A 13906-nucleotide genomic window follows, 5' to 3' on the forward strand; every position below is an offset into this window, starting at 1 on the left:
TTTCAAATGAAGCCATTCCTGGAGAGGAGCTGCAGGGATTCCCTAACATAACTGGTGCTCAAGCTTTTAATGCTTTGTAAGGCTATTTAAGAAAAAGCTTTTCATGGACTCACTTCCCCACTAACCCCCAATTTCTTACCTTTTGGCTATAAAATATTTCAGTCTGCAGAGCACCAGAAAAGGTGACCACAGGTGGCCCGTGGACCATACTTTGATTATCAGTGCAATATTGTGGCTGGAAATCATTGTTCTTGGATCCTTCTTGTACTCTTTGGAGATTTTTCTTTATTTAGCAGAACTCACTGCCCTGACAAGCTGGCAAATTGAAATGTTGTATGCAGTGTTGTTGTAGCTATGATGGTCCCAGGATATTAGGGAGACATGATGGGTGATGTAATATCTTTTATTGGACCAACTTTTCTTGGTGAGAGAGACACGCTTTTGTGCTTACACAGAGCTCTTCACACCTGAAGAAGAGCTCTGCGTAAGCTTGAAAGCTTGTATCTCTCACTGTTGGTCCAGTAAGATATTCCCTCACTCACCTTGTCTCTCTCAATTGAAATGTTGGCATTTGTTCCTTCTCCCCTGACCCCCCTTCAGGACTCCACACAGTGAATTATTCCATTTCCCACTCCAAACTTTCAGCTGTTTCTGCTCTTGATCTTATCCTACAAGTACAAAGAATTAAAGCTCTTTGCCATCTTATGGTGTGTGAGTGGGGAAAACAGATCATCCTTGGAATACAGGCCTCTGATGGCCTCCAATGAGTTATGGGAAAAAAGCATTAGGAACCTACGAATTGCCAGACAAGATCAGGAGTCCACCTACTGCAGTATCCTGTCTCCAATAGTGGCCAATACCAGATACTCAAAGATAGGTGCAAGAGTCCTAAAATGGAGGGCTGGACAAAAATGTACACAATTTTGTTGATTTTTTCATTATGCGATTTTCAAAAATCAACAATTTTTTGTATATTAAAAGTTTTTCACAAATGTTTGTTTTATATCTTGGGGTTTTGGGTTTGTTTTCAGTTTTTCTTCCCCCGACATTCTTTCCCCTTTTTCTTTTCACTCCTCTTCCCCCTTTCACCTCCCCCCTTTTTTTTTGTATTTTACCACTGAAAAAAGGGAGGAAAAAAGGGAGAGAAAGTTTGGGGAAAAAAATTATAAAGTAAAAACAGACTAAATGTCTTGTTTTCAAAGTTTTTTTTTTTTTTTTTTTTTTAAAGGAAACAAAGAAAAAAATGTTCAAGAAAATGTCAGGTTTTGAAAAAAGGCCATTTTTTTTGGAATTACAAAATTTCAATCAGCACTGCTTATGCTGATAGACACCCTTTTCTACCCAAAACCCCCAACCAATACCCCTCCACATCACAAAAAGAAGGCAAATTAATCAAATTCAATTAATAAACACTACCCCGAGCTTTGGAATTTTTACCCCATAAAGGGTGAAATGCCAGAGTCTTCACAAAGTGCACTGGGGATTTCAGTTTAGTACTGCTTTTATGTGGAAGGCACGCAGATACTAAAGTGATGGGTGGCAGTAAAGAACTATCCCCAAATAGACAGGAGAGATAACTAAGTGTCTGTGTATGCAAGCATGTGTGTATGAGTGAGTGTTTATTATTACAAATTATTTGTATTGATGGATCAGAGATCCGCATGATGCTAGGTAATATACAAGCATATACACAGGCATAGTTTGACTTTTATATATGGGGGGGGCAGCTCCAGTCAGGCCAATGAGGCTGCATGTGGCGATGTGTGTAAATTCTGTGCCTGCCAGAGGCTTGGAGTTGGGAGGGCAATGCCTGCTCCTCAATTATGCCCATGAACATATTAAAAAAAAAGTAGGTCCCTGCCCCAAAGAGCTTAGCCTGAGAGAGTCTATTTCTTTCAGAATTGGAGACATGTTGGTCTTTTTCACAGGTTACCTGTTATTCTGGGTAGATTAATTTTCTCCTCCTGAGGGTGGGGGACAGCTCCTCTGTCTCTGATAAAAAGGGTGACAAAACATCTGTTGGGGCCTGTGAAATAGAGCCACATTTCAGCATCTTGTGGGTCACAGTGATGTTTGAGTACAACACGACCCAGCTTTCTTGATATCTCATTGCTCTGTTTAAGGCTCATCAAGATCTTGATGTGATGCAGTGTTGTAACTCTTGTGACTTGTCACAGGTATCACAATATTTGGTATTCTTCTTGAAGCCTCAGATCTTGGAGTGCTGAGATTACTGTGAGACTCTCGGCCTTTATCTCAGAGTTGTGGAGAAAAGAGGGCAAACATGAACCAGAAGAGCCCCAAGTGTATTGTTTTTAACTCAGTCTTACGCTTCTGAAGGCTGACTCATGGTTTTGAAGGCTTGAGGTTGGTGATACTTGAAATCCACTTCCATGGCCCCAGGCTCAGCATGATGTAGGGCCATGATGGCATCTCAATGGGGCATGATCCCACCTTGGGGCCCTTGCATTGCTCTGTGCAGCCTTGACGTGAGGTCACCCTGTTTGGATGCTACATGATGGCTCTGTGCTGGGCACGTCCTGAGGTGGCGCAATGGCCCCTTCAGGGGCACACAGAATGGTACATTCCCCCGTGCATCCCCTCCCTGCACCGAGAATGGCACGTTCCACCCAACGGACAAACAAGGAGAGGACCACTCCAACTGATTCCCCCACAGAGATTGGTACATGCCCTCTGAACAATCCCAATAGCGTAGAGAATGGTACACCCCCTCTGACACCTCATCCCATACCACGCAGAATGGTTCCCCCCCGGGCAATAGTACGTTCCCAAGAGGACCCGGGCTAGTTTCGTCCAACTGCCTTCGATGACCCCGGAAGGACTTCCAGGTGGTGACCCGGCAGAGGCGGTGGCGGCCGGGGAGAGGCGGAGGCTCTGGAAGGGGCGGGGGCCCGGGCCCTGGCTGGCGGCAGCAGCCGGAGGCGGAGCCCGAGTGTCCTTATCGCTGGCGCTGCCGGAGCCTGCCTGGGAGCGGGGAGCCGTCCGAGCCGGGATCCCAGGCCCGCTGGCCTCGGGGGGAGGCGGGAGAAGGAGGATGCTGCTGTTCGTGGAGGTGAGGAGGGGGCCAGGCGTGGGGGAGGCGGCGAGGCCGGCCGGCCGCCTTGTGGGGCCATGTGACTTTCCAGGCCGCACACGCTGCTGCCGCGGCGGAGCGAGCCGGCCGGGCCCGGGGGGAGGGGCCGGGCCTGACACAGCACATCCGGCCTGGGGGAAGGGGCTGTGGAGTCACCTCGAGGAGGGTGAGTGGGGGGAGCCGGGGGGGCCCAGGAGGCCGCGTGAGTGGACTTTGGGGGGTGACAGGAGTGAGGGGCTGAGGTGAGGGGGCGGGTTGAGAGCGAAGGTGAACGAGGGGGGGGAGGGCGGCGGCGGCGCGATGGGGCTGGGGGTTAAGGAAACCTCGCCCCATCTCTTCGTCCCCGAGAGGGTCTGTCAGTGCCCGGGCTCTCGGGGCCATGCTAGAGAGAGGGAAAGTGGGTGGGGGAGGGGAAGTCTTGAAAGGCACCGCATTGACCTTTTGTAAAAGTTGCTCTGGTGGCTGCCTGGTGCATGGCGCGGCGCGTGTGAAGGTTACACGGTGGGGGGTGGGCGAGAGAAACCATTGGAAGTCTTTTTTTAATTTTAAAATCTCGTAGATTTTTTTTCTCTTTCGTCACCCTCCCTCTTTTTTTTCTTTTTTTTTTAAAGCAGAGGCTGCCATGGCATGTGTGCAATATAATCAGCTGATCCCTTGCTTTCTCTGCCTAGCTAATGCTTTGAGTAGATTCCAGAGCATATTGTTCTTTGCATTGTATAAACGTCAAACTAGCAAAGCTGCAACTTAGCAACTTGGCACTGGCTAACTGTGCCCATAAATAGAGCCTGTGGAAAGATTGTATCCTACAGGTTGTAAGGCAACTGTGGTGAGACAGAGAATCAAATCTAGCAGGATCTCTTAATTGTGTATATATTTTGCTGTAATTAATTCCTATCAAACCATATCAAGTTGAAATTTTTTTTGTATTGAAATATTTTTTTTCTCTGATGTATTCAAAGCATGTTGAAGACCAGAGGAATTGTGGAAGTGCCTTTGTAAAGTAACATATGGGAAACTTTTAAGCCTAGAAAAAACAATATATAGAGAGTAGAAAAGGGATAAACTATGAATTCTCTTTTAAGATTAGAATTTGTACTCTTGGACTTGCACTCTTTGTAATTTTTTTGAAGATTACATAAACTCAGTAATGTAGTTACTTGCAGCTAAGAAACTGGCTGCTTCCTTGTTTCAATGGACTTCCTGGTTTTCCTTAATTCAGCTGCTGTGGTTAGTCTTTCAGTTTAGTAAACTGAATTGGGAAAAAAAATGGAAGCAATGGATTTTTTGGTAAACTTAAAGACTATATAATTTCATCAACTAAACCTAGTACATACAAGTGTATAGTGTTTCTGTACTTTGAACCTAAATACACATGGCACATTAAGGAACATTTCTTTTGAATCTGAAAACTTACAACTATGCTTTTCTTGTTGTTTTTATTGTGGTTTGTAGCCTTGATGGACAAGGTAGACTGCTTCTTTATTGCACCAGCAAATAAATTAGACCCACACTTTTAGGTAAAATGTTTCCTCAGCCTTGGCTGTGTATGAAGTCATAGATTCATAGATTCTAGGACTGGAAGGGACCTTAAGAGGTCATCGAGTCCAGTCCCCTGCCCGCATGGCAGGACCAAATACTGTCTAGACCATCCCTGATAGACATTTATCTAACCTACTTTTAAATATCTCCAGAGATGGAGATTCCACAACCCCCCTAGGCAATTTATTCCGTGTTTAATACCCTGACAGTTAGGAACTTTGATATCTGTTAGAGCCAAATGATCTCTCATCTACTATTACTGAAAGATCAATGTGTTTAGCAAACACTTTCTGCATCACTTTAGTGAAATTTAATTCCATTGTTTAGATTTCATAGTCTGTAGTGCACTTTTTGTTTAAATGTTCCAAATCGATTTGACTTAATTTACTGTAAGACAAATCAACATAATTGACAATCTGTAAGCACCTAGAAGTTACTTATCACCTTATTATCAGTTAAGAACAAATCATGTCAAACCAACCTAATATCCTTATTTGTCAGGGTAACAAGCCTTATGAGTGGGGGGAACCAGTAGATGTGATATATCTTGACATCAGTAGGGCTTTTGATACTATCTCACATGACAGTCTCATAAACAAACTGGAGAAATGTAGCCTAGATTCATCTATCAGTTGGGTGTGGAATTGGTTTGAAAACTGTACTCACTAGTTATCCGAGGTTCACAGCCAAGATGAAAGGGCATATGGAGTGGGGGTCCCATAGGGGTCTGTCATTGGTCTGGTTCTATTCGATATCTTCATAAATGATTTGGTAATGGAGAGAATACACTTCTAAAGTTTGCTGGCGATACCACACTGATAGGGGTTGCAAGCGCTTTGGAGGACAGGATTAGAATTAAAAATTATCTTGACAAACTGGAGAAATGGTGTGACATAAATAGAATTAAATTAAAAGTACTGCACTTGGAAAGGAATAATCAATTGCACAAATACAAAATGGGGAAATGACTCTAGGAAGGAGTACTGCAAAAAAGGATCTGGAGGTTATAGTAGAGCAGACTGATTCATATTAAAAGTAATACTGTTGGGGGAGGCAAATATTATTCTGGAATATATTAGCAAGAGTGATTTCTGGTGTCTTGCCTATAACAATCTTCCACTCTACTCAGCACTGATAAGGCTGATGAGTTCACTACTGAGCACCACGTTTTAGGAAAGATGTGGACAAATTAGAGAAAGTCCAGAGGATAGCAACAAAAATGGTTAAAGGTCTTGAAAACATGACCTATGAGGAAAGTTTAGAAAAAATGGGTTTAAGTCTGGGGAAAAGAAGATTGAGGGGGGGAGATAAGTCTTCAAGTACATAAAAGGTTGTTATAAAGAGGAGGGTGATAAACTGTTCTCCCTCCTTAACCACTGAAGACAGGACAAGAAGTAATGGGCTTAAATTGTGACAAGGGAGATTTATTTTAGATCTTAGGAAAAGCTTCCTAACTGTAAGGGTAGTTAAGCACTGGAACAAATTTGGAATCTCCATCACTGGAGGGTTTTGAGAGCAGATTAGACAAACACCTTTCAAGGATGGTCTGATAATAATTAGTCCTGTCTCAGTGCAGGGGACTGGACTAGATACTGATCTGTGATTTCTATGTTCACGTTAATTATAGAATTGAACATACTAGAGTTCCGAATAATTGACCTGAGGTTAATTAACGGGTCATGTACTATTAGTTTATAATATGGTAGTTTTGTTAATATTTCAGATGAGTAGTTAAATTTGTACTGTGGTTAAGAATGCTTAAAGAAAGGGACCGGGGAACCCCCTAACTTCCTTGAAGAAAGCCATTTAAGTTTTGGAATGAATATTGTTTGTGTCACTTTGGAAAAATGATCTTACCACAGAGCCATAGTGCTTTGATTCAGTTTTTTTTCTTTTCCATTTTTGGTTAAATTGCAGAATTGCTCTTCAAAGCCACAGGCTGATAACTAACACTATTTAAAGTTGTGAACTGCTGTCTACACCTGTAATTGACCATAGGGTAAAAAAGTTAAATTTATAGGAGAGGAGCTAGTTATTTCTGAGCAGCAAATGCTTTGAGGCAGATCCTAGAATTAAAATAATTTGACAGAAATGAGGCACCATAATAGGAATAGGGCTTAGACTTTAAATTAGCTTGAGCAAATAGGAATCTATGTATCCAGGGAGTGACTGTCTGAAGATTCAGCAAGTCTTATGCTATAACTTGGTTAGTTGCTTTGTTTGATCTACTCCTTTCCCTTCTGCTGATAAGCTATATGTCATCCATGATTAACTTCTGTTATCTTCATATGACTGGTCAAATTCTACTGCTACACTGGAGTTCAAGGCAGTTAATCCAGTTTGGGACTGGTGTACCTCAGCACTATTTGGCCCAGAAAATTTATACCATATATACAAAACAAGATTGTATTTGAGATCAAGATGCTCATGGGGAAGGTTAGCTGGTAACTGTAAACTGTTTTTGTTAAAACACAACTGAAATTCATCATACATGCACACAGTGCTAATTAGGAATAGGAGTACTGATGCACTTTTAAAAAATGCTGCCTTGGTATGGTGTAAAGCGACAAAGAGTCCTGTGGCACCTTATAGACTAACAGACGTATTGGAGCATAAGCTTTCCAATACGTCTGTTAGTCTATAAGGTGCCACAGGACTCTTAGTCTGGATCTGTAAAAAGCGACAAACACGGCTACCCCTGTGATACTTGGTATGGTATGTAATTTGAAACATTATTGGTGCTAAATATATTACTTTTCCAACCTGGTGTAGGGTTAGAGATGTTGATAGAATGAACTGTGGGCATGTAATAATAGTATGACGTCTGTGCAGAAGTACGTCCCATGTCTCTTTGTTACAGAGCCTGTATTTGTGTGTATGGTGCAGGGCCAAGCATATTCGCATTAAATAAACAATGGTAGTACATTGGAAGAATGCTTTGAGTTTTTCACAGTACAATCACAACTGTGATTTGATATTTCTAATTTGAATTTCAAGAGCTTTACTTCAGAATTAGACTGTAATGAACATTGAGGTGGTTACCACATTACTCCCTTACTGGGAAATATTAGAATTGTGTATATTTAGCTATTTAAACTGTTGGGGAAACTTAAGAAATGTAATTAGGCAATCTCTCCTAGTTGCTGCCTCAGTGATGTTTCATAGCTGTAGAGCCATGGCAGCATGAAAGGAATATGCCTGAGTAGCACCATTCAGTGTGTAAGGGCTTCCTCCTTCCCCTTTTGTGGCAATAAGACAAAACTCATGCAGGCTCATATGAGGGTTGTGACAAAAGCAGTTAAAAAATCTCATGCTCCAAGCAGAGTATAATCAATCCGTAGCTCTGCTCGTTGGCCTAAAAACTGCAGCATACATGGTGTGCATTATCCTGCATGTCCCTCTCCTGGAAAACGTTGTTGTCATAAAGATAAGTTAATAAAAATGGAATCTCGTTTTATCTAGCACCTCTTACGGCATCTCTTAAAAGTGCTTTACAAAGTTGCACGAGCCAGATTTTGGCAGTGGGTAGCCATCTTAACTAATGGAGAAGCCATTGTGTTCGGTCAAATCCGCTTCCACACAACTGTTAATATTATAATTTATTTTCTGAGTTTCCTGAGATGTTCAGGGTACTTGCTTATTTCTAATTCCTCCTTAGTTGACAACAAGATGTCTGCTAACAATGAGCAGAAAGGAGCTCTGTTTGGGAATATCAGCCATGGTTTATCTGCTTCAATGCTGCCTTACTCTTTTATTTCTAAACCTTAAAAGACGTGTGCGCTAGATACTTTCTGGAAGGCTGTTGCCTTTTTCTGAGTTTAACTTGATTTGCCAGCATCTTCTCTCTTTCCCCACCCCCCGCAATAAATGTTTCACATTATTCTGCTGAGGATTCCCAGCTCTGCAATAGATTTATGATGTGACCTTTGTCAAGTCACTCTGTTTTTCTCTGCCTCAGTTTTCCCAGCTGTAAAATTATTTGACAGTCTCAGATGAAAAGGTCTGCTATATAAGTACAAAATATTTGTTCCTAAAGGGGAGCCCCAATCTTGTGCTCCCAGTCTGTTGCCAAGGAAATCACTGATGTCACAAATTCAGCATTATGACTTCACTGCAGGATAAAGTACGATGAGCAAGTATCTGTTAAACAAAATTATTTTGAAGAGGATGCCTAGCAGGAGAAATTATTAAACACATAGGAAAATGACCAGAGGTTCACGTAAAACTAGTTAGACTTAATTGTGAAAGCCAATCTTTAGAGAATTTATTGAAATCCAAAAGAAATACAGTGCTTACATTTCAGGATACCATAAGTGATGTCTGTCAATTATTCTAATCTCTCTTAAGGAGAGTTTATTAGTTTTGACTCTGAAAAGGACCACAGACTGAAACACAAAGTTTGAGTGCTCATGTTTAGGTTTTGTGAGAACTAACTGCAAAACCATTCCATAAGATAAGTTTTTTATATCAAGCTGAAATGCTAACTGAATATGCTGGTATCTGATCCCCTCAGAATTTCTCACATCCAAAGCCGAACAAGCCTACTCCTTGGAGAGTTAGAGCAGACAAACGGTTAGGCGTTTGAGCAGGCAAAACTGGATGAAAAGCTTCTTAGTGTTGTCAGAGGCGTCCCCTGTAACTGACCCTGGCCATGCGCAAGGAGTTCCAGTACTGATATTTCTCTACATCAGTTTAAAGAAAAGACAGATGTCATACCAAACATTCAAAGTATCCCTCACTATCAACGATCTATCTCCATATCAGAGGGAATTCCTGGAATGACCCACTATTCCTGAAATGACATACTGGCTGCTATCCAGAGCATGTCTTCTGGGAATTCTCTGGTTCTGGATAGCTTCCTGGTAGACTCCATGTTCTGTTGAGCAGAGCTTTCAAGCAGGCCAGTTCTGTCATTTTGTAAATATTGGTTTTACTGATCATTGTCTCGCTGCAATGTTGTAACTGCTTTGTGAAAATACTTCAGTGGACTGAAACAAAAAGGCTTCATGTGGTAAATGGGGCCACTAGTATTTGAAAAACATTATTATTTGTCTATCAAGCTCAGTTGAATAAGCAAGAGTCCACACTGTAAACTCTCTGTGCTTAAAAAGGCATTTGATGGGGTGGAATGAGCATACTTACATTCCACACTCTGGCTTCAGAAAAACTTCATACACTTGGAGAAATCATTCCCCATGCTGGCAGCTTGTTCAATTTTTGGTGCCTGGATTCTGGATGCTACAGTAAGCATATTAATAAAGTTGCAGAGCCTTTGTCTGACTTGGAAATGCTCCTTATAATTTGTAAGCTTCTAAAAACTTCCTTGCAAAGTGATCTGTCTGACTTCAAGCACCACTGTTTGGCATGTTGACTGTAGGAGCTTCATCCTCTTTACAAACAGCAACATTCATGTGGCTGGTTATTGAAAGATGAGACACTTATGTATGTGCGAAAATGCTTGGATGTTAAGGTCACAACACACCTGTCAAGTAAGTAAACATTATGCCTGTCCTACCCGGGGATTCACTAAGATGTACAGGATGATAAGCTAAATGTGGCCGTGTTGCTCAGTTTGAACTTGTAGTGTTCATAAATCCTGACTCTGCGCTCCTGGTGTAGACAGGAGCATACTGCTTTGACATTGACTTCTACATGTGTGAAATATACTATTTGGCTCTTTCTGTGAGGTCCGCATGAGTCTTATTTCCTACTAGGGGAACAGTTAGAATCATAGAATATTACGGTTGGAAGAGACCTCAGGAGGTTATCTAGTCCAATCCCCTGCTCAAAGCAGGACCAACACCAACTAAATCATCCCAGCCAAGGCTTTGTCAAGCCGTGCCTTAAAAACCTCTAAGGATGGTGATTCCACCACCTCCCTAGGTAACCCATTCCAGTGCTTCACCACCCTCCTAGTGAAAAAATGTTTCCTAATATCCAACCTAGACCTCCCCCACTGCAACTTGAGACTATTGCTTCTTGTTCTGTCATCTGCCACCACTGAGAACCGCTTAGTTCCATCCTCTTTGGAACCCCCCTTCAGGTAGTTGAAGGCTGCTATCAAATCCCCCCTCGCTCTTCTCTTCTGCAGACTAAATAACCCCAGTTCCCTCAGCCTCTCCTCATAAATTCAGCCCAAAGGATTGAGTGAGGAGGAAAATCTCAATAATGCACTCATGTTAACCATGTCACTGCTGCCTGTTCTCACTTTCCTTCCCCCCACTCTTGTATTCTTCTGCTTATCGTTCATGAAAGAGGAAAACTTAGCTGTGACTCTAACCAAACTTGATACTTCTAGTTCTAAATTCTTCTTACCTTGAAGTGTGTCCTCCGTTTTCCAGAATCAACGATGGCAATCACTGTCTCTCCCTTGTCCATAAACCCGTTGAAAACTTTATATTTCTAGGACATTGTTACATGTAGCATAATGCCATAAACTTACTTATACATTGAAAATAAGATGCTTTGGGGCTTTGTATGAACCTTGGCAGAGATAAATAGAATTATTCCGATGGCTAACTAGACAGTTTCCTTATCCTTGTCCTATTTTCAAGGCACAGTACTAAGCTACTCCTTAATGCCAGAGACTCTAGAAGGCTAAACTCTGATACATCCAACTTCCTGATTTTTTTTTTTTTTTTTGGATTGTGGTTCTTTAGGGAAACTTTATGCCAAGACAAGCAGCTCTCTCTTCCATTATCATATTATTGGCATGAATTAAGATGGTCATCTTTAGTAAGTGTTTGGTAACAGTTCACTTGTGTTTTTTTCAAGGAAACTTTTAATTAGGCATTTTGGGTTCGAGGTTCTTCCATTTCTAACAGCTGGAGGAACACTTTCAAAACCATTCTGATTTTGTTGTCTTGGAGTTTTTTGTGGGGCGGGGGGAGAGAGTGTGGAAAGCGGTAGTAATGTGGTGGCGGGAATATCACTGAAACTCTTGGGAACCATTGCAGGGTTTTAGGCTATAGGCTTATTTGCAGTTAAACTCACTGACATAGAGAAGATGCCTTAACAGAGACTTGTGAGGAAGTCATTTTGTTTTCCATATAACCTCTTTCAAGTACTCTGTATTAGCTTCCTTCACTCCTTCGGATATGGTATCTATGCACTAGTACTCAGTTTTGCTGCCTTCCTAATTTCCTATCTCTTGAAGTCATTGTGCATCCCATAACTCTGGACTGGGGGAATTGTTGCTGCAGGAAACTTTACCTGTAAATATTTGTTTTCTAGTCACTGAACTGGAATATCTCCTCGAGATGCTCAGCACTTTGGGGGGGGAGGGGGGATAGCTACTTGTCTCTCAGTATCACATCTGTTTATGGAATGGGAAACAAGATACTATAAAGTGTCAAGGGACTTAATTTTTCCATTTGTCTGACTTTTGTCTAAGAATCTATTCTCTCTTGGAAGGGGAAAGTCTGTTTTCTGCCTCATTTAGTCATTTAGATGCTTCTAAACTGTGAAACTGTCTTAAAGAAAGCAGGTTTCAGAGTAGCAGCCGTGTTAGTCTGTATCCGCAAAAAGAAGAACAGGAGTACTTGTGGCACCTTAGAGACTAACAAATTTATTAGAGCATAAGCTTTCGTGGACTACAGCCCACTTCATCGGATGCATATAGCTATATGCATCCGAAGAAGTGGGCTGTAGTCCACGAAAGCTTATGCTCTAATAAATTTTAGTCTCTAAGGTGCCACAAGTACTCCTGTTCTTCTTTTTTTAAAGAAAGCACTATACTAAGCTGTAATAACTGCCCTAATTACTTTCTAATCCTTCTTCGAATATTTTTGCAAATAATTTACTTTTGTCTCTTCAGCAGGTAACATCAAAAGGTACTGGCTTAAATCCAAATGCAAAAGTGTGGCAAGAAGATCCACAGGGAAGTACTGAAGCTGCACCAGTGACCAATGGCACTGAGCATTTGTGGCAAGAAACAGCTGCTGCACCAGGAACTCATAGTGAGGGTGAGATGTCTAAACGCAAATGATGGCTTAATCCGGAGGCGGCACGCAAGCTGATTTTCAGTGGCACTCAGACTGCCTGGGTCCTGGCCACTGCTCCAGGGGCTCTGCATTTTAATTTAATTTTAAATGAAGTTTCTTAAACATTTTTAAAACCCTTATTTACTTTACATACAACAATAGTTTAGTTATATATTATAGTCTTATAGAAAGAGATCTTCTAAAAATGTTCAAATGTATTACTGGAACGTGAAACCTTAAATTAGAGTGAATAAATGAAGACTCGGCACACCACTTCTGAAAGGTTGCCGACCCCTGGCTTAATCCCTTGCTTAGTTCGGATTGTGGGTATTCTGTATGAACCTAAATCCAGCAGTAAGAAGCAGCCAATGTTATTGTCCTTGAAAGAACAGCTCTAGAGGCTGATGTAGGAGCCAATATGGATTGAATATGACAAGCTTTCTGAAGCCATTTACGGCCCGTTAACTGCATCACTAAATAATAGGGACTGCAGAAAGGTCTGATCTGAATGAACTTTAGTTTTAGACTCTGAGTTGGTACCTAAAGCTGTACTGAGGAAGAACAGGCAGGATATGAAAAGTAATCCAATAAGGGAATGGTGTGTTATGGCACCCATAACACTTAAAAGGCCCGATGATGACCAAGTATCGCGCTACGAGGGAAACAAGCTGCTAAATGTGCAGAAATGGATTCTATACTCTGTCTCCATCTTTTTTTTTTTTTCCCCTTCTTGATTATTTCTTCCTTTCTCGCTTTGTCTCTGTTGCTTTCTCTCACCATTGCTGCACTTTAGTATATACTTGACCCTGTGAACAGAAAGATTGAGATCTGAGGGCCACACACAATCCAGATAAATTATGGAGCTATTCCACAGTTACACTTCTACTGGAATGTATGCTGCAGAGCAATTACAAGGAAATTGCTTGCTTAAAGCTTAGACTGTACTTGTGTAAATCTTTACGAACTTTGTTAAATCTACTTGTCCATAAGGGTGTTTTTAGTTTATTTATTTATTTTTAAAGTTCAGGTTGTAAAACACTTCTGGGTGAATCTTTGTGTCCATATACAAACAAAGGGCTGGTCTGCACTGGGAACTTATGATGGCATAGTTACATCTCTCAGGGGTGTGAAAAATCCACTGGGAGATGCAGATGTGCCGACTTAACCTCCTAGACAGTGCTAGGTCGATGGAAGAATTCTTCTGTCGACCTAGCTACCACTTCTTGAGGTGGATTACCTATGCCAACAGGAGAACCTCTCCCACTGGCATAGGGAGTGTCTATAGTGAAGC

At 41.7% G+C, this 13906-nt stretch overlaps 2 protein-coding genes across 5 annotated transcripts in view; one reads left to right on the forward strand and one right to left on the reverse strand.

Moving 5' to 3' along the window:
* The window catches only part of FAM186A (family with sequence similarity 186 member A), a 29977-nt gene extending 27145 nt beyond the window's left edge, over positions 1 to 2832 (reverse strand). For both annotated transcript variants that reach the window (XM_054012529.1, XM_054012530.1), the window contains exon 1: positions 1934 to 2832. In XM_054012529.1, coding sequence (XP_053868504.1) covers positions 1934 to 2129 — 196 coding nt within the window. In that variant the 5' untranslated portion in view covers positions 2130 to 2832. The remainder of the gene's footprint in view (positions 1 to 1933) is intronic.
* Positions 2833 to 2892: 60 nt separating this feature from the next.
* LARP4 (La ribonucleoprotein 4) overlaps positions 2893 to 13906 on the forward strand; it is a 47170-nt gene continuing 36156 nt past the window's right edge. Inside the window, exons 1-2 of one of the 3 annotated variants that reach the window (XM_054012534.1) lie at positions 2893 to 3073; positions 12450 to 12597. In XM_054012534.1, coding sequence (XP_053868509.1) covers positions 3056 to 3073; positions 12450 to 12597 — 166 coding nt within the window. In that variant the 5' untranslated portion in view covers positions 2893 to 3055. The remainder of the gene's footprint in view (positions 3074 to 12449; positions 12598 to 13906) is intronic. The other 2 variants (XM_054012532.1, XM_054012533.1) reach the window with 2 other exon arrangements.

The sequence above is a fragment of the Malaclemys terrapin genome, chromosome 23 (genome assembly GCF_027887155.1).
Source record: "Malaclemys terrapin pileata isolate rMalTer1 chromosome 23, rMalTer1.hap1, whole genome shotgun sequence".
NCBI lineage: Eukaryota > Metazoa > Chordata > Testudines > Emydidae > Malaclemys > Malaclemys terrapin.